General features: G+C 50.7%; 2 protein-coding genes across 5 annotated transcripts in view; one reads left to right on the forward strand and one right to left on the reverse strand.

Annotated features, from left to right (window-relative positions):
- Positions 1-232: 232 nt before the first annotated feature.
- Positions 233-23,101, forward strand: DYNC2I2 (dynein 2 intermediate chain 2). The gene is made up of 9 exons (XM_055323981.1): positions 233-418; positions 12,944-13,192; positions 19,484-19,593; positions 20,098-20,255; positions 20,849-20,958; positions 21,472-21,639; positions 21,864-22,096; positions 22,328-22,485; positions 22,737-23,101. The coding sequence occupies exons 1-9, from the start codon at positions 233-235 to the stop codon at positions 22,973-22,975; spliced, it is 1,611 nt and encodes a 536-aa protein (XP_055179956.1). The 3' UTR covers positions 22,976-23,101.
- SPTAN1 (spectrin alpha, non-erythrocytic 1) overlaps positions 23,098-23,923 on the reverse strand; it is a 62,168-nt gene continuing 61,342 nt past the window's right edge. For all 4 annotated transcript variants that reach the window (XM_055323966.1, XM_055323955.1, XM_055323944.1 and 1 more), the window contains one exon: positions 23,098-23,554. In XM_055323966.1, the coding sequence (XP_055179941.1) occupies positions 23,429-23,554 (126 nt within the window). In that variant the 3' untranslated portion in view covers positions 23,098-23,428. The remainder of the gene's footprint in view (positions 23,555-23,923) is intronic.

The following is a 23,923-nucleotide window of genomic DNA, read 5'->3' on the forward strand; positions in this document are numbered from 1 at the left end:
GCCGCGCATGCCCAAGCATGCCCCTACTGGGATGAAGTATCCAAAACTGGCCATGCTTGTCTCATCCTGGCCAAGAATAATAATTTATCTCGTTCTCCAAAGTCTTGGAGGAGGTGATCTGACCAATTCAAAAATGGTGCGGAGAGCTTCACCTCCCCTTTCTTCCGCTCCGGAGGCGCAGGGACGAAGGTCACGTCGCAATGCGCAGGCGCGGTAGGGCGGAGCTATCTCCATGGCAACCCGCGGTCAGCCCAGGCAGCTTTACCCCGCGGGAAGCGCGGGAGCCGAGGCGCTGGCTACAGGCGGGGCTGCGAGCGCCGAGGGGCCCGGGCGGTCAGGGCCGCTGCAGGACGAGACCCTGGGCGTGGCGTCTGTGCCCTCGCAGTGGAGGGGCGTCCAGGGCATCCGCCGGGAGACGGTGAGGGCCCGGACCCGGCTCGGGGCGTCGCGGGCGGGAGGGCGAGGGTCCGCTCGCGGTCTCCGGGCGGCCAAGTGCTGGCGAGCCACCAGGTTATTTCTGTACTTTCACCCACAGAGGCTAACCCTTGCGGTATCCTCGTGCCAGTTGCCCCAGACTCTGAACAATCACAAAAGCAGTTTTTCTTCAAGACTTCTGAAGACCTCATGTTTCGAAGGATTTAGTGTGAACAGCAATGTTTAGGCATTTCCAACTGACTTTACTTAAGAAAAAGACCAGATTGCATTTCGAGGTCGAGATAATCCGGTTTTCTAGCAGCTTAATCAAAAGCACGCATGCCGGGGTGTTTTGAGGAGGTGAGGGGCAGAGCTCCTGGGCACAGGTCTTCTCCGGAGGGGTCTTCGTGCCGACTTTTTTTTTTAAGATTTTATTTATTCATGAGACACACGCAGAGGGAGAAGCAGGCTCCATGCAGGGAGCCCACCGTGGGACTCGATCCGGGCTCTCCAGGATCACACCCTGGGCTGAAGGCGCCGCTAAACCTCTGAGCCACCCAGGGATCCCCATTTTTTTTAGACTTTTTTTTTTTTTAAAGATTTTATTTATTTATTCACGAGAGACACAGAGAGAGAAAGAGAGAAGCAGAGACAGGCAGAGGGAGAAGCAGTTTGTGCAGACTTTGAGGGCCTCCTGTGTGCCAAGGGCTTTTTTGGCACTGGGACCCCCTTCCTGGAGCTGACATGGGGCCATTTGCAGGGTACAGCCAATAGGCAACTTATGTAATAAGTAAATTATGCTGTGTGCTCCCTAGGAGGTGAATAGTGCCATGGACAAAAGCAAAAGAAGGGTGAGGGATTGAAAGGCTGAATTGGAGAGTGAAGGGGTGGGTGAGCCTCACTGAGAAGGTGACATTTAAGGAGTGAGTTAGTCAACAAGATACCTAAGGTAGAGCGGCCAGGCAGGGCAAACTGCAAGTGCAAAGGCCCTGGGGTTGGAGCCGATCTTGCGTGTTTGAGAGGGCAGAGGGACTGGAGAAGAATGAAGAAAGGGGAAGTGGTCCCCACTGAGGTCAGAGAAGATAAACAGAGGCAGGTCAAGTAGGGCCTTGCAGATCATTGTAAGGATGTTGACTTTTCCTCAGTGAAAATGGGTGCATTGTAGGGTACGGCATATTTACCAGTAGAGAACTCTTAGCTTGCCACCTGAGTGGCCAAGGAGAGCTGAGATACTCACCAACACTTGTTAACTGTCCATGAAATCTTACTTGAAGACAGATTTCTTGCCTTGGGCCAACAGTCTGCATGCAGGATTTGATCTGGCTTCAGAGTATTCCCTACTTAACTGTGCTGCCTAGAAACGGTTCTAGTGCAAAGCCAAATGGGTATTTTAATAAAATCTGTCCATCCTTATCACAGGTAGATGTATACTTCACATTTACTGGCTTTTAAGAATACTTGAAATAGGGCAGCCCGGGTGGCTCAGCGGTTTAGTGCCGCCTTCGGCCCAGGGCCTGATCCTGGGGGCCTTGGATCGGGTCGCAAGTCGGGCTCTCTGCCTTTGTCTCTGCCTCTCTCGCTCTCTCGCTGTGTCTTTCATGAATAAGTGAATAAAATCTTAAAAAAAAAAAAAAAAAAAAAAGGATACTTGAAGTAGCTCGTTTGCTGAAGACCCAGATTCTAGAATACTTTAGGTTGGAAACCCTGATTCAGGCTAACTTTTTTTCTTAGAATGAAATGCAGGCAGGTTCATTTTCTTGTGACTATAGTTTTAGCCTGTAGAGTTCTAAGAAGGAATTCGAACTCTTGAGTTGTAAGAGCTTTTATCTGTGAGGGTTGTTTCCTTGGACTGGCATCTCCGGTCCTATTAGAGATTTTTGATTAAGTTGTAAGAATGTTGCAAGGGTTGGGAGAAGAAGGTAAATTACTTTTTTTCCAAATTAACTTTTATCTCTTTATAGAAGTTAATGTGTTCAAAATTTAGAAAAAAACCGGATATGCAGAATAAAGAAAAATCATCCCATTCCCCATTCAGTTTATACTTGTTCCAACTGTGTTGTCTGTTTTGCCCCATTAAAAAAACAAACAAACCTTCCATGTTAAAATTTTTTTTTGGTGGGGGAATGCCTGGATGGCTCAGTGGTTGAGCATCTGCCTTTGGCCCAGGGCATGATCCTGAGGTCCCGGGATCGAGTCCCACATCGGGCTCCCTGCATGGAGGAGCCTGCTTCTCTCTCAGCCTGTGTCTCTGCCCCCCCCCCCCGTCTTTCATGAATAAATAAAATATTTTAAAAATAATTTCATTTTATTTAGTCTCTTGATGGGTTGTTAGGCAATTTCAAATTTTTCTTTGTTTTTTTAAGATCATACTTATTTACTTTTTAAAAAGATTTTATTTATTTATTAATGAGAGACACAGAGAGAGGCAGAGACATAGGGAGAGGGAGAAAGGCACCCCAGAGAAAGGCACCTCAGGTACCCCAGAGAAAGCCCAGTGTCTGGGATCAGGATTCTGATCCTAGGAATCCCTGGGACCTGGGATCATGCCCGGAGCCAAAGGGAGACTAAACCACTGAGCCACCCAGGTGTCCCTCATACTTATTTATTTGAGAGAGCACGAACAGGGGAGAGGGGCAGAGAGAGAGAAGGAGCAGTAGACTCCCCACTGAGCAGGGAGCCAGATGAAGGGCTTGGTCTCACGACCCCTGGACCATGACCTGAGCCGAAGGCAGACAACTAACCGAGCCAGGCGACCCTCGAATTTTCCTTTTATCAATAAACCCCATGATGAATGTTTTAGCTAATTTTTATTGAAAACAACTCTGTAAGCTAATTTTAAAATACAGTTCCTTAATTTTCTTTTTTTTTTTAATTTTTTTTTTTAATTTATTTATGATAGTCACACACAGAGAGAGAGAGGCAGAGACATAGGCAGAGGGAGAAGCAGGCCCCATGCACCGGGAGCCTGACGTGGGATTCGATCCTGGGTCTCCAGGATCACGCCCTGGGCCAAAGGCAGGCGCCAAACCACTGTGCCACCCAGGGATCCCAGTTCCTTAATTTTCTTAAAAGTCTTTTTGGAAAAGTTGACCATTGGTCTCTGTGTGGCCCATGTAGTGGTGCAATATTCGAATGTGCTTCCATGTTTCAGTGATGGGTTTTTTCTATTTTAATTTTTTTTTGAAATATTTTAATTATTTAGTCTACAGAGAGAGGGTGAAGGGGAGAGGGAGAAGGAGAGAGAATCTCTAGCAGACTCCTCACTGATCATGGGGTTGTCCTCATGACCCCGAGATCAATGACCTGAGTGGAAACCAAGAATCAGACACACCTAACCAACTGAGCCATCCAGGCACTCCTTCTTTTAAAAATTTTTTAAAAAGATTTTATTTTTTAAGTAATCTCTACACCTGATGTGGGGCTCGAACTTACAAGCCAGTTACCCCTTTTCTTTCTTTCTTTTTCTTTCTTTCTTTCTTTCTTTCTTTCTTTCTTTCTTTCTTTCTTTCTTTCTTTCTTTCTTTCTTTCAAATTTTCCCCTTTTCTTTTTAAATATTAATCATCTTTGGCCTGACTTGACTTTTCTTGTCATATTCTAATCTGTTCACAGAGGGATAGTGTCCTGGACTTGGTTTGAGCCTGGAATGCACACAGTCTTTAGGGCTTTGGGCCAGTCAGGTGATCTCTTCTTCTGTAAAGTGGGTCCTTGTGAGAGTACTTGATGAGGGGTTAAATGAGATCATGGGTGAGAAAGCAGTTTGAAAGCCTGGGGTTGCTCAGGTGGATGGTATAGGAGTGTCAGGCACCAGTCCAGCTGCCTGAGATGTAGGGTATGTAATTATCTCCTTGTTCATCCCACTGTTTCTCAAACTTGGCTGACACTGGAATGTCCTGGAGACTCTTGAAAAATATGGATGTTTGGGTCCTACCTTCAGTGATTCTGGCTTAATTGGTATATGGTGTAACTTAGGAATCTGATTTTATTAAAAGATTCTCAGGTCATTTTAATGGGTAGCAAAATTTGAGACCGCCAATTAAATGCATCTTTCTTTCCAAGAGCATTACTTTTCTGAAGCCTGATTCTGATCCTAGGAAAATGTGGGTGTGTTTTTTTACTAAAAAAAATTGTGGTGAGGTGCTTGGCTGGCTCAGCTGGTAAAGCACATGACTCTTGATCTCAGGGTTGTGAGTTCGAGCTCCATGCTGGGCATAGAGATTACTTAAAAATAAGTAAAATTGTGATAAGGTTCATATAATAGAAATTTTACTATTTTATTTTTTTTAAATATTTTACTTATTTATTCATGAGAGAGAGAGAGAGAGGCAGAGACACAGGCAGAGGGAGAAGCAGGCTCCATTCAGGGAGCCTGATGTGGGACTTGATCCCTGGTCTCCAGGATCATGCCCTGGGCTGAAGTTGGCACTAAACCGCTGAGCCACCTGGGCTGCCCGAAATTTTACTGTCATCTATCTATCTATCTATTTAATTAATTCATCCATTAATGAAAGATAGACACAGGCAGAGGGAGAAGCAGGCACCATGCAGGGAGCCTGACATGGGACTCGATCTTGGGTCTCCAGGATCATGCTCTGGGCCAAAGGCAGGCGCTAAACCACTGAGCCACCCAGGCTGCCCAAATTTTACTATTTAAAAAAAAAGATTTTATTTATTGGGGAGAGAGAGCGTGTGCATGCATGCACTTGCACGCTTGAGAGCAGAGTCTGAGCAGGAGGAGGGGCAGAGGGAGAAGGAAGTTCCCCACTGAGCAGGGAGCCCAATGCAGGGCTGGATCCCAGGACCCTGGGATCACACCCTGAGCCAAAGGCAGACGCTTAACTCACTGAGCCACTCAGGTGCCCCAGAAATTTTACTGTTTTTACGTATACAATTGTCAAGTACATTCAATGTTCAATGATCACCACCTATCTAGTTCCAGAACTTTTCCATCCATGGAATGCATTTTGGACATTTAGATCTTGTCTTCCGTGGACTGTGAGCTCCCAGAGGGTAGGAGAGTGGGTCTTGTGTACTTTTGCACCTCCCAAAGGCACCTGGGAAATACTGGATTGAATAATTTTCCTGTGTGCTGTCTTGTAGGATACATCTCTCCTCTCCTGCTTTGAATTAAATTAGCTGCCTACCTGCGGGCTCTTCTTCCCAGATGGGCTACTGCTTTCTCATCTTGGTGGCTTCCATAGCGTATGTCACCCCCTGCTGGAGGGTGTTTGTTTTAACCTGGAGTCTGGCCTCTTATAGATTTTCAAGGAGAATTAAATCTGTGGCTCTCTACCTTTGAGTTTGCTAGAGTGTAGATTTTTTTTCCCCCAAGGAGCACGAGAAAAGAGTAAGAGGTTAAGATGACACCAAGATAGTCTGCAGTAATTGCAGCTCCAAGGTGGTCTAGCACATCGGCAGCTCCCAGCTTCTATGGAAATGTCTGCTCTTTCCCTCCTCACATGGCTGGCTCCTGGCTCCACATCAGCCTTTGAATAGCTGTTTTCTGCCCTGATATTCTCAAGAGGCAAGTTCACCTGGACAGGAGGTTGTGCCTTGATGTTGGTTCCAGGCTCAGTTATTCTACACTCACGGAGGCATCCTGGGACAGTTGTCCATACTGCACTACGAAACTCCCTCAGCTCAACTTTGCATTCCTGCCTCACCTTGTCTGCTCATTTGCCATGAATTGTGCCTCACACTCGGGTCCAGTTGAGGTGGTGCTCACATGTGGGCTTTATAGTGTGTGCATGGAGAGCTGCTGACCTAGGCCAGAATCTTCTCTGCTCCTGTCACACCCGCCTTCTCCTTGGGTGTGCAGGACCTGATGGGGAAGGAGGTGGAAGGAAGGAGGCCTTGGGGCTAACAGCAACCTGAAGAAAAGGGAGACTCTGGGGAGGACTAGTGGAAGTGGGCCTGCTGGAAGTGGCAAGGTGACAGCGACAAGCCATTCCCAACACAAGAACCCAGCAGCACCCCTGAGGTGGGCTTGACAGCATTCCTTAGCCTCTGGGGATGAGCCATGTACTACCCCACCCCAAGTGAAGCCCCAGCCCCCAGAGTAGTGGAGATAGAAAGGGGGGTAGATGTGAGCATGGTCTGTACTGGGTGAGGGTGAAGGGTGATGGATCTTGGGCTGTGGCCCTGGGAAGCATATAAACGGGTGAGGCCAACATGTGGGGGCTGAGTAACAGTACCCTCCCCCCCCCCCCCCCCCCCCCCCCCCCCGCCGCCGCCACAGCATCAGCATTACCTGGCGGCTTGTTAGCACAGCACTCTCAGCCCCACTCCAGGAGGCTTGTGTTTTAGCAGGCTTCCAGGTGATTTTGGGGCCTGCTCATTGAGAGTGCAGATCTAGAATGATCTTGAGGTCTTTTCCACTCTGGAGTCAGATGTGCTGGCTGAGGCTAGTTGGGAGGATGAAATGAGAAGTGGTGTGCTTCTGGTATTTGGTGGCGGTGGTTACTTCCCAGGGGAGTAGCAGGGGCCTCGACCTTCAAACATGTATTTTCTCTGTGGTGATGTATTTCCTCAATTAGAAGACACACCCCGATCCTCAGCCATTTTAACAGATCGTAAGAATTGATGTGTTTCATAAATGACTTGTTTATTTTATTTTATGTTATTTATTTTTTAAAAAGATTTATTTATTTATGATATATATATAGGGGGGGGGGCAGAGACACAGGAGGAGGGAGAAGCAGGCTCCATGCCGGGAGCCCGATGTGGGACTCGATCCCAGGACTCCAGGATCGCACCTTGGGCCAATGGCAGGCGCCAAACCGCTGAGCCACCCAGGGATCCCCATGACTTCTATATTTAATATAGTTTCTCCCCTGAAGAGCTACTATAAAATAGTTGGAATTTTTTTTTTTTAAGATTTCATTTATTTATTCATGAGAGAAACAGAGAGGCAGAGACACAGGCAGAGGGAGAAGCAGGCTCCCTGTAGGGAGCCCGATGTGGGACTTGATCCCAGGACCCTGGGATCATGATCTGAGCCAAAAACAGGCGCCCAGCCTCTAAGCTCTAAGGCATACCAGTTAGAATGTTTTATAATCAATATGTCCTAGAGTCGAGAATATGTATATGTTTTATCCTTTTTCTTGAGAGGGTGGGGGGAGGGGTAGAGGAAGAGAGAAAATCTTTTTTTTTTTTTTTTTTTTTTTGGAAGAGAGAAAATCTTAAGCAGCCTCCACATCCATCTTAGAACTCGCCGGGTGGGGTAGGGGGACAGCTTGATCTCACAACCCTGAGATCATGACCTCAGCCGAAATCAAGAGTCAGACACTTAATCAACTGAGCCACCCAGGCGCCCCATATCTATTTATCTCTACACCCTACGTGGGGCTCGAACTCATGACCTGGAAATCAGGAGTTGGCATGTTCTATTGACTGAACCAGCCAGGGTCCCCTAGATGTTTTTATTTTTATTTTTATTTTTTTTAAAGATTTAAATTTTTTTTATTTTTAATTTATTTATTTATGATAGTCACACAGAGAGAGAGAGAGAGGCAGAGACACAGGCAGAGGGAGAAGCAGGCTCCATGCACCGGGAGCCCGATATGGGATTCGATCCCGGGTCTCCAGGATCGCGCCCTGAGCCAAAAGCAGGCGCCAAACCGCTGCGCCACCCAGGGATCCCTAAAAGATTTTACTTATTCATTCATGAGTGACACTGAGAGAGGCAGAAACACAGGCAGAGGAAGAAGCAGGCTCCCTGGGGAGCCCGATGTGGGACTCAGTCCCAGGACCCTGGTATCATGACCTGAGCCAAAGGCAGATGCTCAACCGCTAAGCCACCCAGGTGTCCTGAATGTATGGTTTTTTTTTTCTTTTTTTTTTGAATGTATGTTTTTAATAAGAAAGTGACTGTTCTACTCATGACTTTGAAGTTGTCCTGCTCCAGTTGGTATCCCCTGGAAGGGTTTCTCTGGCTGGCCGGTTTCTGAATAACCAAGTTGCCAGTGGCACTGGTCAGTCTTTGACCTCAAAGGCAGAGCCCAGTGTTCTGTCGGTGGGTGGTGGCTGGTCTCTAGGCCCAGTGGGGCCATTTCCTCTGTCAATGATGAGTGTTCTGAAACTGATCAGCCAGTCCTAGATGCCAGCCAGAGACCCCCTATTTCAGAAGTGAGGCCTTGATGGGTGGTGGTCTGGGGGTCAGGGAGCCTTCCCGGAGGTCAGTGTTGGACTCTGGTGGCAGATGACAGCAGTCAGCCACACCAGGCACTTCTCTTCAGGAGGCAGGGGAGTCTCCTGGGCCTCTACATGGCAGTGCAGGTGGTCCTGAGGAATCAGGCTTTGGGGGCCCACTTCCTCTCAGCTCTGCTCTTGCCATCCCTGCCCTGAGGCCCCTCTCTGCTTGTCTCCTGGTCACACTGTGGCACTGGCTGAATGTTGGGGCCCAAGTTTCCAGGTTGCAGTTCCAAGCCTGTGCTGTCTAACTCGTAAAATCTTTGTCTCTGTTGTAAGGTTCCCAGAGAGACCTAGGTTAGGTCTCCTTCCCATCCAGTGGGCATGATGTTGGGGCATGTTTTTTGTGGCTTGGGTAGGAGTCCTGACATTCTAGGTGTCTTCAGACTCTCTTGGGGGCAGAAGAGCTGGGCTCCCACCCTGGGCTCTGCTCTCTGAGTCTCATTGCCTCCCTCTCTGAGGGGGGCTTCAGACTCCAAAGCATGGAGGAGCCTGGTCATCCTGGTTTGAGAATTGTTTCCCTGAGCCACGCCTCCCAGTGTGATTAAAGTCTGCCCCCCACCCCCCAATAAAGTCTGGCCGCAGTCCCTTTTTCCCTGCAGTACCTCTGCCTGGGAGATGTGAGAGGCAGGCTACAGCCCAGCATCCCTGACACTCTCCTTCCTGGCCTTGCCGAGGCCTAGGAAGCAAGGATTCCCCCTTGGCCACAGCTCCTTTTCTGACATCTCAGATGGGAGTGTTGGTCCAGTCACACACTGCCTGGAATGAGAGGTACCATTGTATACAGGGTGGCCTTGGGCAAGCCCTTACCTTCTGGAGGCCTTGGAGCTCCATCCCCAGATAGTCTGGGCTAGATCAGGGTCAGGCCAGATACTTGGGTCTTTTTTTTTTTTTAATATTTTATTTATTTATTCACGAGAGACACCGAGAGGCAGAGACACAGGCAGAGGGTAGGATAAAGAGGCTCCATGCAGAGAGCCCGATGTGGGACTCCCAGGAATCCTGGATCCTGCCCTGAGCCCAAGGCAGATGCTCAACCGCTGAGCCACCCAGGCGTCCCGAGATACTTGGATCTTGAACCATAGGAACCTGCTTCTGTGTCCCAGAACTAAAAGAGTAATGGTGGTTTCCTTCTAGTTCACAGAAAAAAAACATTGCTGGTGCAGTATCATTGATTTTGAGTTTTCATTTTCTACCTAATTTTCTCTAGTGTTTTGACATTTGTTACTTGCCTGAGTAAGCAAGCAGCAAAGAAGTATTAGTAGAGATAGCGGGGAACCTGAGTGGCTCAGTCGGTTGAGCATCTATCTGCCTTTGGCTTGGGTCATGATCCCAGGGTCCTGGGATTGAGCCCCGTGTGAGGCTCTCTGCTCAGCGGAGAGTCTGTTTCTCCCTCTCCTGTCTGCCCCACCCCACCCCCTTTGTGCTCTCTTACTCTCTGTAAAATAAATAAAATCTTAAAAAAAAAAATACTAGTAGAGATAGCTGGAGAGGTGACAGCTCGCTGTCTCTTGTGGACATTTTTGCTTTACATTAGGACACTGGGTAACATTCTTTTAGAAACGTTTTTTCCGAGTTCATCTGACATGATTAGTGGCCAGGACGTGGGGCTATTTGGGTGTGAACACTGTGACCCAGAGACAGTTTGGTGTTGAGGGGGGTCAGAGGACCTGGATCCAAGCCCTATTTATGTGTTTATGCCATGTGAACTTGGACAAGTTACTTCTGTGTCTCAGTTGTCATGCAAAATAGAATTTCCTTCATGGGTGATTGTGAGCATGAATAAGATAGGTGAGAACTCTGGGGATGGTGCCTGAGTGAGTGCTTAGTGACCAACCATCTTACCATTCTCGTGGCTTCTGGTACTTTGATTTTCACCCAGTCTCTTAGAATTTTGGCTCAGCCTGTATACTTTTTTTTTTTTAAGATAGATAGATAGATAGATAGATAGATAGATAGATAGATAGATTTATTTATTTATTTATTTATTTATTTATTTATTTATTTATTTATTTATTTATTTATGAGAGAGAAAGAGAGAGAGAGAGAGAGAGAGAGAGAGAGAGAGAGGCAGAGACACAGGCAGAGGGAGAAGCAGGCTCCATGCAGGGAGCCCGACGCAGGACTCGATCCTGGGTCTCCAGGACCACACCCCGGGCCAAAGGCAGGCGCCAAACCGCTGAACCACCCAGGGATCCCCTCAGTCTGTATACTTTCTGATCCCCATGCCCATCCATGAACTCCTCAATGTGCACACTCCACTGGTACTGCGGGGTTCCTCCAGTGCTGTGGCTTCAGGTCACGTCTCTGTTGGATGCTCTCCAGAGCCTCATGCCTTGTGACCAGTCTCGGGATCCTCGACGCCTCCACTGCTTTTATGTTCTCTTCTTCCAGAATCTGCCATCACATCCCACTGTGGTCACACCTGCCCTCCGCTCCTCACTCTGCCTGAGCCGCCCAAGAGGCATGGCCCTGCTTTCAGTCACTCTGTGGCTCACACCTAGAGGTGTGGCTCTCAGACACGTCCTGGCCTTGCCTTTGCTCACATGCCGCCCTCCTCACCCAGTGCGGCCGGGCACGCTGCCTGCTCCAGTTTGAGTGTGGGGCCTTTTCTACTGTAAGGTTTTGCTCTGGGCTCCCCACCCTCAGCCCCTGTCCCTGTCCTGCAGCTCTCCACTTGTCCTTCACACCTCAGTTCAAGTGCCACTTCCCCAGAGGCCTCACCAGCTGGTCCCTTCTCTCCCACACCTTCACTGCACTTAGCGCTGTAGGTAGTTGATGGGTTTTTCTTGTTTCCATATCCTAGGCCCCTGTGGAAGCTCCTTGGGCACAGGAATCTTGCATGTTTTTGCTTTCTGCTGTATCAATAGTACCCAGACAGTGCCTTGCAAGTGGATACTCAGTAAATAATTTGTGTGTGTGTGTGTGTGTGTGTGTGTAGCATAGTGGAGAAATATATATATAGTATATATTTATAACATATAGTGTATATAGTATATGTATATTTAAAACATATATATAGTATATATATGTAGTATGTATATATTTATAACATTAATAGTATATATATAACATATAGTATTATGGTTTTAATGAAATGAGCTTGTGCCAAATACCACACAAAGTGCAGGGGATATAAAGAGAGATCAGACCAGGTTCTGAAGCTGGAGCAGCTCAGTTTAATGGGAGGTAGATAAGCAAAGAGAATTTTGTGGAATGTGAAGGGGAGCGTGGGGACAGATGTTTCATGTTCTAGCAAGACCTGCTCTCATGTGGGTTCAGCTCCCTTCCTTCAGGCTTACTAGCGCTGGCCTAGTGCCCAGCACTGCCCAAGATGGGGGCACAAGGGTCTGGGCCTCATCATTGCCCTGTGTGTTCAGGTGCCTGGTGAGGGGCCACATGAGCAGAGCCACTTGTAAGACAGAGATGTGTGGTAGAGGGCCCCTGTTTGGTAAATGATGGGTCGTGTCCGTAAGAGAGAGGCTGATCTGTTGTCTGTCCCTGTGCCCGGCTAAACAGGGGCAAGGGATTGGAGGCAGATGGCCGGGTGGAGAAAAGAGGCAGCTGGGGAGAAGCCTGCCTTCTATCTATTAGCTCATTACAGACATACTCGCTTCTTTTTTTTTTAATTTTTTAAATTTATTTATGATAGAGAGAGAGAGAGATAGAGAGAGAGAGAGAGAGAGGCAGAGACACAGGCAGAGGGAGAAGCAGGCTCCATGCACCGGGAGCCCAACGTGGGATTCGATCCCGGGTCTCCAGGATCGCGCCCTGGGCCAAAGGCAGGCGCCAAACCACTGCGCCACCCAGGGATCCCGACATACTCGCTTCTTTTGATCATGGGGAGGGGGGGAATCTTGGACAGTGCCTGCCAAGGGAGGGAGATGCCATGGGGTAATTGTGCTGGTCGCCAGGTTTGAGGTGCTTCCATGTGCTGGTTGAGATGACCACTGCTGGCTCTAATGTTACCTGATTCTTATTATTGTCAGTATCTTCAAAAGGGTGCTCTTAAAAAAAAAAAAAAAAAAAAAAAAAAAAAGGGACACTTCTGCATCCTCTCCAAATAGTGACATAGTGTTACCAAAAGTCCTGAGTCAGGCTCTTACTGGGTCATGTTGGTTGACCCTGGACCACTCACTGTGACTCAGGGCGCATAGGAGGTCCTCTCCACCCACAGCACACAGATCGGGCTCATCCTTTGGAAGATGGGCCAATTACAAGAGGAAGGGGGCAGGCAGGGTGACCAGAGGCCCAGGGGCCTGAAGGTAAGTGGCCGCATGGGAGGCAAGTGGGAGGGCGGGTGAGGCTGGGTAGTAACTGCTGGGTTGTGATCTTCTGCAGAAAAGTTGTCAGACGGCGAGCATTGCCACCGCGGAGGCGGCTGCCCAGACCTGGAAGCATGTGGATGCCGAGGTGCAGACGGAGGCTCCTGTGCCGGTCGGTGTGCTGCCCGCATCCCAGTACGACGGCCCCCGGCTTGCAGCCTTTCTTCGGAGGGTGGAGGCCATGGTTATTCGAGAGCTGAACAAGAACTGGCAGAGCCACGCTTTTGACGGCTTCGAGGTGAATTGGACTGAGCAGCAGCCGACGGTAGGGAATCAGCCAGTGCAGCCTGGAATAGCCCCTCACCTCTGCTGCTGCTCAATCCTCAGCCCTGTGTTAAAGTCCTTTTTTTAACCGCCCAGATATTGATAATAGCAATAATAGTAACAGCGTTTACTGAGCTCTTATATTTTGCCAGGTGTATAGTTTTTTTTTGTTGTTGTTGTTGTTTTAAAGATTTTATTTATTTCTTTGAGAGAGAATGAGAGAGATCACAGAGGAAAAGTGAGAAGCAGACTCGCCACTAAGGGGAGGGCCTGATGTGGTGTTCATTCCCAGGACTTTGAGATCATGACCTGACCCAAAGGCAGACACTCAAACCACTGAGCCACCCAGATGCCCCAGCCAGGTGTATAGTTTTATAAGAGTAAGTCATTGAGGGGCACCTGGGTGGCTCAGTCGGTTAAGTGGCTGCCTTTGGCTCAGGTCATGATCCCAGGGTCCTGAGATCAAGCCCTGCATTGGGGTCTCTGCTCATTGGAGAGCCTATGGCTCCCCCAGGTTATGTGCATGCACTCTTTCTCTCTTGTTCTCTCTCTCTTTTTTTTTTTTTTTTAAGATTTTTATTTATTCATTCATGAGAGTGACAGAGAGAGAGAGGCAGAGACATAGGCAGAGGGAGAAGCAGGATCCACGCAGGAAGCCCCACGCGGAACTCGATCCCAGGACCCCGGGATCATGACCTGAGCTGAAGGCAGACGCTCAACTGCTGAGTCACCTGGGCATCCCCCACTCTCTCTGTTTTTTAAGATTTTATTTATTTACTTGACACAGAGAGATCGAGAGAGAGAGAGAGAGAGAGAGAGAAACACAGAGAAACACAAGCAGGGGGAGCTGCAGGCTCTCCGCTGAGCAGGGAGCCCAATGCAGGGCTCAATCCCAGGACCCTGGGGTCATGATCTGAGTCAAAGGCAGATGTTTAACTGACTGAGCCACCCAGGTGTCCCATCACTCTCTCTCTCTCTCTCTCTGTCTCAAATAAATAAATAAAATCTTAAAAAAAAAAAAAAAGGGTACGTCATCGAGGCTTCCCTGCTGTCAAGAAGTAGGTACATGGTTACATTGGTCCACAGCTGGGAGGTACTGGTAGGTACAGGTGGAAGACTGAGCTGAAGTGACTTTTCCAGGATCACACAGAGCTAGTGAGCAGTAGAGGCAAGATTTGAAACCAGGAAGTCTGTGGACTGAATTTTTTTTTTTTTTTTGGACCGAAGTTTCTCACCACTACTTGGCTGTGCCTCCCCATGCAGCGTACAGTGAGTGCTCTCTGTGTCATCTCATTCACTCCTCAGCCCTGGGATGATCTCTATTTTATGTCAGGCCCAGAGAGGCTTAGTGACTTGTCTGTGGTCACACAGCTATCATGGGGCAAGCTGGGATGTGAGCCCTGGTCGGTATCACTACTTTGCTCCAGTGACTTCAGCGTCTCCAAGGCTCCGTTCAGAGCTGTCACCCTGTCTACTCAGGTGTCCAGCCTCACCGACAGCCCAGGCTTTGAGATAAGGGAGCCTCTGAATGATTGGGGGGCTCTTGGCCCTGGCTTCTCAGCCCATGGGCCTCAGCCTCTCCTGTGGACAGGCTGCTTGCTCAGTGCTACATGCCTTTGACCAACCCCAGAGCCTTAGTGTTCTGGGCCAAACTTTTTTATACAATGCTTTCTTCCTCGGGAAACAGAGATGAGTAACTATGTATTCAGAGGTCATAAGCCCTGCTCTAGCCCCTCCTCCTCCTCTGCCTTCTTCCCACCAAGTCATAGGAAGGCATGGGAGAGTCGATTTGTTTGAGGGAAATCCTCAACATCATTCTGGAAAGCAGTTGCTGAGGTCACACCCCATTGGGCCATCCCTGAATCTTTGTAAAGCTGAGCACAGGAAGGGCTCAGTGACCAGGTAAGATCTCAGCACGTCCTTCATCCTTCGCTCCTTGCCCTCACTGATGCCCCACACCCCCCATTTTACAGTTGAATTTAGAGAGGTTAAGTTTCTGCTCTTTATTTGTAGCACTTCCCTCGTTTCTATGGATTAATTTGGTCCAAGACTGTATTACTTTCTCCCCCTTTACAAAATATCTGTTTTCTGACTACAGAAGCAACATGTGTTCATTATAACAAACCCAGGTGTTACAGAGACACAGAGCATATACTGTGTGGACAGAGGGAGGGAACACGGTGTTCCCAGGCCTCAGCTGTTTCCTGTAGTACACGCTACACTAACACAGCATCCCATCATTACTAGTGTTTGTCATTGAGAACATTTCTTTGTTTTTTTTTTAAGATTTTATTTATTCATGAGAGACACACAGAGAGAGGCAGAGATACAGGCAGGGGGAGAAGCAGGCCTCCCGTAGGGAGCCTGATGTGGGACTCCATCCCGGAACTCCAGGATCATGCCCTGAACCAGAGGCAAGGTACTCAACCGCTGAGCCACCCAGGCGTCCCAAGAACATTTCTTTTTTTAAGATTTTATTTATTATTTATTTGACAGGGAAAGAGAGAAAGAGAAGGGGTAGGGGGAGAGGGAGAAGCAGGCTCCCCATTGAGTAGGGAGCCCGACTTGGGGCTGATCACAAGCCATCATGACCTGAGCTGAAGGCAGACTCTTAACCATCTGAGCCACTCAGGTGCCCCAAGCACATTTTAAACAAAAAATGGAAAGCACTATACGTTTTCTTTATGAGTTTTCTTACTTGCCAGAGCTTTCCATGTTAGTTCCTGTGCAGTGGCTGTGCTGTGTCCCACCGCAGACATGCCATCCTTCATCTCAGTCCCCTGTGGGACTCAGCGAGGTATCCTGCAGAAACAGGCGGACTGGTGGGCCATAGGGCAGCACCCTCTGAGTGGCAGCATGGTAGCTGCCTCACAGCCGTGCGTCTGAGCGGGTTTTGGAATGCCAGGCAGACCAGAGCCTACAAGTTGGCTATTGTATTAACAACGTCAGCGAATCTTTCTCTCTCGTTGCTTCTTTTGCATCAGTGTTGTATTGATTTCCTCAAAGCAGGGTTATTATTTTGGCCGTTGGGGGTTTTTCTGTGTCTACTTCTGCTGTCACAGTGTTGGTCTTGTCATTTCATGACTGTCCTTGGCACCACTGCAGTGGCTGCGGAAGGGCCAGCATGCTGCTCTCATAGAGAAACCATGATTTCAGATTTCTCAAAACAATGTGACAACCTTGGAGGGACACTTAGAAATCGAAGATGAGGGAGTGATCACCCCAGGGGCTACCACCAGGACTTCTGACCTCCTGGCTCTGCTGGTTCCTTCCTCTTGTTTTGCACACGTGTGGACAGCCGTGTGTCATGGTGACTGATCTTGGGGTCTTTTCTGGTTGGAAGCAAAGCCCATTCTGTGTTGTCAGGTAGCTCCAGAGACTTCACACTTGTCTGTCTGTTTGTTTGTTTATTTATTTATTTATTTATTTATTTATTTTAAAGATTTTATTTTTATTTATTCATGAGAGATGCAGAGAGACACAGGCAGAGGGAGAAGCAGGCTCCGTGCAGGGAGCCCGACGTGGGACTCGATCCTGGGTCTCCAGGATCACACCCTGGGCTGCAGGCGGCGCTAAACTGCTGTGCCACCAGGGCTGCCCACGCTTGTCTTTTTAAAATACCGCCTCCTGTTTCATCCGCACACTTTATTTTTTTGAGCCAAGTTTATCAAGGTGTGTTCTCTATGCGGGTCAGCTCACCGTTAGTGCTGTTCTGAGTCTTGGCAAACACACGGCCACCGTGTTGAAGGTGCGGAGCGTCCCCATCTTCTACCTGCAGTCCCATCTTCAGATTTTCAGTTGTTCTGGTTGTTGCACTTATAAGTAGTGTTATGACAAGCACTTTATTGGAACCAGAACCCAGATCAGGAAACCAAAAGTAGGGGATCTCTGGGTGGCTCAGTGGTTTAGCACCTGCCTTCGGCCCAGGGCATGATCCCTGCTAAGGAGTCTCGGAATGGAGTCCCACGATTGAGTCCCACGTCGGGCTCCCCGCGTGGAGCATGCTCCTTCCTCTCTCTCTGCCTGTGTCTCTGCCCCTATCTCTCTCTGTCTCTCTCATGAATAAATAAATAAAATCTTTAAAAAAAAAAAAAAAAGGAAACCAAAAGTAGTGAGACCTCAGAGGTTTTCTTGAGTTCTTTCCACTTCCTACCCCACCATACAGCTTTTCTTTTCTTTCTCTTTTCCTTTCCTTTTTTTTTAAATTTTTATTTATTTATGATAGTCACACACACACACACACACACACACACACAGAGGCAGAGACACAGGCAGAGGGAAAAGCAGGCTCCATGCACCGGGAGCCTGACGTGGGATTCGATCCAGGGTCTCCAGGATCGTGCCCTGGGCCAAAGGCAGGCACTAAACCACTGCACCACCCAGGGTTCCCTCCTTTCCTTTTCTTTTAAGTTTTTTTAAGTAATCTCTACACTAGCATGGGGCTCAAACTCATGAGCCTGAAATCAAGAGTTGCATGCTCTGCTGTCTGAGCCAGCCAGGCGCCCCTGTACGGCTTGGTTTTAAATAACAGATTTATCGAGAGATCATTCACATCCCATATAATTCACCCATTTAAAGTGTACAGTTTGGGGTGCCTGGGTGGCTTGGTTAAGCATCTGCCTTTGGCTCGGACCATGATCTTGGGGTCCTGGGATTGAGCCCTGCATTGGGCTCCCTGCTCAGCAGGGAGTCTGCTTCTCTCTTTCCCTCTGCCCTGCCTCCTTCCGCATGTGCATGTGTGCTCCCTCTCTCTTTCTCTCATATATAAATTAAAAATCTTAAAAAAATAAAGTGTACAGTTCAATAAGTGTTTATGTTTCTAGAGTTGTACGACACTGGCACAATTTTAGAACATTTTCATTTACCCCCCAAAAGACAGCCCATATCCACTAGCAGTCACTTCTCATTTCCCTCCAAATCCCTGGGTGTCCCTCCTCTCTCTGTCTATAGATTGTCTAATGTGGATGTTTCACATAAATGGAGTTGTATACGAAGCAGTCTTGGTGACTGGCTTTTTCACTTGGCAGAATGTTTGGCGAGGCTGGTTGTGTCCTGGCTCTTTCCTTCATGTAGCTCAGTAGTCCTTCCCCCACTGAGAGATGCATCGCATTGGTCAGCTGGTGGACATTCTGGCTGGTAGGAATAACACTGTGAACATTTGTGTACAAGTTTCTGTGTGAACAGTGTTTTCAGTTCTCTTGGCTGTGTACATTGGAGCGGAATTGCCGGGTCATATTAGAGATCTGTATTTCAGCTTTTGAAGAAACACCAGATTGTTTTCCCACGGTGGTCGTGCCATTCTGTCTTCTTGCTAGCAGTGAGTGACAGTTCCCACCATACAGCGTTTTACACTTTTTAGGTTCTTTCTATTCGATACTTACTTTATATGGGGTCATGAGGTCAAGGAGCAGTCAGCTTTTCACACGGGTTTTGATCTGTGCTGCAAATCCTGTCCCAGAAACCTTGGGCTGACCGCTCATGGTGGCCAGCATTGCCAGCCTGCTCTGGGCTGTGAAAGAAGATGCTAGACCTTTGCGTATAAAGGCCTGTGGCACCGAGTATAGTCACTTTGTTGTGAAGCCATCACTACCATCCAGTTCCAGAAGCTAAAGCTTTTATTGTTGTTTTGAATGGCGCGGAGAGGCAGAGGGAGGGGGAGAATCTTAAGCAGGGGTCATCCTTGAGTGCAGACCCCAACATGGCGCTCAGTCTCATAACCCTGAGATCATGTCCAAAGCTGAAAACGAGCCAGACCCTTAACCCACCATGCCACCCACGTGCCTCAGAAGCCAAAGCTTTTGAAATGGTGGTCTGTAGAACAGGGTCTAACTCTGATCCACAACCTGGCATCTACCCTGGTTTATAAGATCCTTTCTTCTGGGTTTTTCGAAGTATCCTGTGAGGAGTGGTGTTCGTTTTTTATTGTTTTTTTTTTTTAAGTTTTTTTTAGTATTTTTTTTAAGATTGTATTTATTTATTCATGAGAGAGACACACACACACACACAGAGGGAGAGGCAGAGGGAGAAGCAGCCTCCATGCAGGGAGCCTGATGTGGGACCCCATCCCGGGTCTCCAGGACCACACCCTGGGCTGAAGGTGGCACTAAATTGCTGTGCCACTGGGGCTGCCCGAGGAATGGTGTTTGGATGAAGCCTCCACATTTCCCTCCAGGACTGGGCAGCAGACTTTGATGGCTGGGAGGTCCAAGCCTCTGTGTATTTTTTAGGTGCCTACAAGGTAACCTGTTGGTTGGCTCTGGGTTCAGGGTTGGGGATGGTCTGTCTCTTGCAGGTGACCTGTCTGCACACCCTGGGCTACCCTCCAGCCCAAGGGCAAGGTCTGCATGTGACCAGTGTCTCTTGGAACACCACGGGGTCTGTGGTGGCCTGTGCCTATGGCCGGTGAGTGGCAGCAGGGGAGGCTGCAGGGCAGTGGAAGGTCTGGAGACTGGTCTAAGCCTCTTTCCCTGTCTTTTTGGTGAAGGGTTGACCTGGAGCTTGGCCTTTCCTCAAGGCTGCCTGGGCACCAGGTTGGCTGGAAAGAGCCGAGGAGGGAGGGGCTTAGCACCCAGGAGTCCCGGTGCCCACCTGCCAGCACAGGGCAGTGAGCCCTGGGCCTGCCTCCTTTTCTGTATGAGCTCTTTCCTGATGTGCCAGGGCTCCCCAAGCCTGCCGTTGTGTAGACCCATCCTTGGTTCCCTGGAACCCTTTTCTTGAGGTCATAGCCTTGAAGTGCCACGGAGATTCCTGTGCCACTTCAGTACCTGGTACATTCTGGGTGTGGCAGGGACACAGAGGCTGATTTGTTTGGGGTGGGCTGGGGGAATGGTGGGTCAGGCGATAGGAGTAAGGGGGGGATGAGTCCTGGCCTCGAGGCAGAGCCAGCTCGGGCTCATTCCTATGCAGGTTGGATGATGGGGACTGGAGCACCCTGAAGTCCTTCGTGTGTGCCTGGAACCTGGACAGGCGAGGCCTGAACCCCCAGCAGCCATCGGCAGTGGTGGAGGTGCCCAGCGCCGTCATGTGCCTGGCCTTCCACCCCACGCAGCCGTCCCATGTTGCAGGTGAGCCTTGAGCCTGCCTCACTCTGCTTCCTTCTGTGTAGAGGGTGGCCAGAGGTGAGCTCTCCACTGCGCCCTGAGCTCCCAGGGACGGCTAGAGCGAGTCCGCGGGGGAGAGAGAGTGTGGAGAGAGTGTAGGTGGCCCTGATCCCTGGGCTCAGGTGAGGATGCTGAGCGGGCTGTGCCAGGTATGGCACTCGGAGGAGGAGCAGGAGGCGGGGAGGCTGCAGAACTGGCAGAGGGTTGTTGTGGAGTCTTGTTGGGGTGTGGGCTGTGTAAGGGTATAGCCCAGTCAGGACCAGAGGCAGGGTGACGTGGGCACCCTCGGGGAGCGTCAGTGGTGATTGGGGCCACACATGTTGGGAAGAGGGGGTTGTCTTGGAGGGAGGAGCTGGGTACCGGGCCGAGATCAGCCTGGCAGCAGGAGAGGCTTCCTGGGACGTGTGAGGCTTGCAGGGGGCTGGGGTGTGAGGCTGAGGCTGAGGGCCAAACCAACTTTCCTCAAGGTGGTTTTGGGGAAGTGGTTCCACATCTTGGCTCCGCAAGTGGGAAGAGAAGCCGGGGTGCAGGGTGTGAGTCAGCTCTTGGTCCCACAGGTGGGCTGTACAGTGGCGAGGTGCTGGTGTGGGACATGAGCCATCCTGAGGACCCGCTGCTCTGGCGAACGGGCCTGACAGACGACACACACACGGACCCCGTGTACCAGGTCAGAGCCGTGGGCTGCTGCTGGGGGGTTGGAGGAGGCCCCATCCCTTTCCCCCTGAGCTGTGATGTGCTGTCACAGGCCTGCTTCTCGAGGCCAAGTAGGAGCGAGGGCGCCCGCCTGGCACAGCTGCGGCCGAAGGTCACCGGGGAGTTGGCGGCTGGACAACTGCTTTCAGTATTCTCAGAGGCCCCAGGGCATGAGTCACATTCCGCCCCCTCTCTTGGCCCACCCCCAGGGCCCTGCGCCGCTCCGGCATGCCCCCCTCACCCCAAGCTGCCACAAGAGGCACCCTGCTGTCCTGGCCTGCCCGGGCTCAGGGAGGGACCTCTGCAGCCTGGGGACCGCCGCCTGCCCCGGAGTGTGAGGTGGCTCCAGGCCTACCCCAGAATCCTCCTTGTTTTCCTAGAAGGGGCAGGTGGGGCGGAGGGGCACCGTTGGGTCTGTTGGGAGGTGGGGGCAGGCTGGGAACAAGCAGCTTTTCCCCGACCTTGGACCTGCATCCTGTCACCCCAGGTGGTTTGGCTTCCGGAGCCCCGGCACAGCCACCGCTTCCAGGTGTTGAGCGCGGCCACGGACGGGAAGGTGCTGCTCTGGCAGGGGGTCGGGGCCGGCCAGCTGCAGCTCACGGACGGCTTTGCACTGGTGGTGCAGCAGCTCCCGAGGAACACCAAGCTGAGGAAGGTATGTGAGGCCCCAGCTACCGCCCCCAGAGGGCCTCGCCCCATGAGCAAGCCTCCGGTGGGAGGGGGCTGGAGGGGGCAGGCAGCTCCAGCACCGGTGCTACCGGTCAGTCGAGAACTTACTTCTTGACCTCCTTGGGCCATGGCGCCCATTCAAGTGATGGGCTCTTTGGGACTCTGGGCCTGGATTCCCTTGGCTCTGCCCTGCCGTCCATCTCTCCACAGCCTCCCCGGGGAGAGACCGAGGTGGGCGCCACAGCGGTGGCCTTCTCCAGCTTTGACCCCAGCCTTTTCGTTCTGGGCACGGAAGGCGGCTTCCCACTCAAGTGCTCCCTGGTGGCGGAAGAGGCCGCCCTCACGCAGAGGCCTAGCTCCGTGCCCCTGCGGGCGCCGGCACAACTGATCTTCTCTCCCCACGGGGGTCCCATCTACTCTGTGAGCTGTTCCCCCTTCCACAGGTAGAGGAGGCCACCGGGCACCAGGAGGGCGAGGGGGTCCCACAGAATTGCTGAAAGGGCCTGCAGTCTGTCTTGGGCCCAGCTTTTCCCCATTTGAGCTCTTGTGCCCAGAGGGCATTGGGCCCTCATTCCCTAAAGGGGTCCCTGGTTTGGGGGTCCAGGGAGGCCCAGTGGACCAAGACACCCAGCACTCACCCCCTTGCCTGGCTCTCTGCCTTGCATCCTGTCTAGGAACCTTTTCCTGAGCGCAGGGACGGACGGCCACATCCACCTGTACTCCATGTTGCAGGCCCAGCCCCTGGCATCCCTGCAGCTGTCCCACAAATACCTGTTTGCTGTGCGCTGGTCCCCAGTGCGCCCTTTGGTGTTTGCAGCTGCTTCTGGGGAAGGTAGGAAAGAGGATACCAGACTCTGATCCACTTAAGTGCCATGGGCCCTGCACATATCTGGAATTCTGAGCCGGGAGAGACGCACGGGGCCGGGAGGACTCCCTCGTCTAGGGAAGGGTTGCTGAACCAGGCACTAGCCTTACTTTGTGCTGTGGCCCATAGTTTCTCTTCCCAGGTGCACAGGGAACTTAGAAGAGGGGCAGAGGCTATTGGTTGGGGCCTCTTGGCCCATGAGTCTCTCTCATCTGCAGGTGATGTGCAGCTGTTTGATCTCCAAAAAAGCTCCCAGAAACCCACAGTTTCAATCAAGCAAACCCAGGATGAAAGCCCTGTCTACTGTCTGGAATTTAATCACCAGCAGACTCAGCTTCTGGCTGCTGGCGACGCCAAGGGCACAGTAAAGGTATGGCAGCTGAGCACCGAGTTCACAGAACAAGGACCCCGGGAGACCGAGGACTTGGAGCAGCTGGCAGCTGAGGTGGCCACCTAAGTGACAGCAGGGCTCCGTGGGTGGGGGTGTGGAATGCCCCCAAATATGGGGGCAGGTGGGGTGAGGCCACACCTGTGCTGAGCTGTGGATTTCTCGTAGAAGCTCAATGAAGACAACATGAACATATGGGGGAAGAGTCCTTTATTTGTCTTTTACGTGAAAACAAAATGGAGGGGGGAGAACAAGAAGGGAAATAGCCAGCTGTTTAGATTTCTCGAGTCGGAATGGGGCAGCTGGCTTCACAACAGGAATCTGGGTCCCCACAGCCACAGGGCAAGTGCCACTGGACCAGAAGTGGCTTAGTGAAGCACCATTTCTACTAAGTCTTATCCCAAGCTAAGCAGACATAAGCTTACAGTGGGAGGTGACACTGGAATACTTAAGCACAGAGAGGAGGTGACATGCAGCAAGGTGACAGCGGGGCAGGCAGCGCAGGCCAGGCTAGGAGCAGGATCAGTTCACAAAGAGCGAGCGGGTGAACTCCACGTAGTCGAAGGCAGTGGGGAGTTCGCGGCCCTTGCCATCCACGTAGGGCTTCATGTGGGAGACGCAGTAGTCGGCTTGTTCTCGAGTCAGGTTCTGGTAGGGAAGAGGCTGCGGTCAGCCCAGCCCCACTGCCCTGGGGTGTTGGGGGACATGGGGAACACCTGAGCTCAGAGGCTGCAGCTGGTTCTATGAGCTTGGATGGACAGGTCTGAGTTTCAGTAGTAAATAGGAATAAGATGCCCCCAACACAGAAGTCAAAAGGGAGGTGCAGTTAATTTAGATTCTGGTCTGGCCCTGGGGCAAACTCAGGTTTTACTAAAGATTTTATTCATGAGAGACAGAGAGAGAGAGGCAGAGGGAGAAGCAGGCTCCGTGGAGGGAGCCTGATGCGGGACTTGATCCTGGGACTCTAGGATCTCACCCTGGGCCAAAGGCAGGCGCTAAACCGCTGAGCCACCCGGG

This window comes from Nyctereutes procyonoides, unplaced genomic scaffold, assembly GCF_905146905.1.
Source record: "Nyctereutes procyonoides isolate TBG_1078 unplaced genomic scaffold, NYPRO_anot_genome, whole genome shotgun sequence".
NCBI classification, from domain to species: Eukaryota; Metazoa; Chordata; class Mammalia; order Carnivora; family Canidae; genus Nyctereutes; species Nyctereutes procyonoides.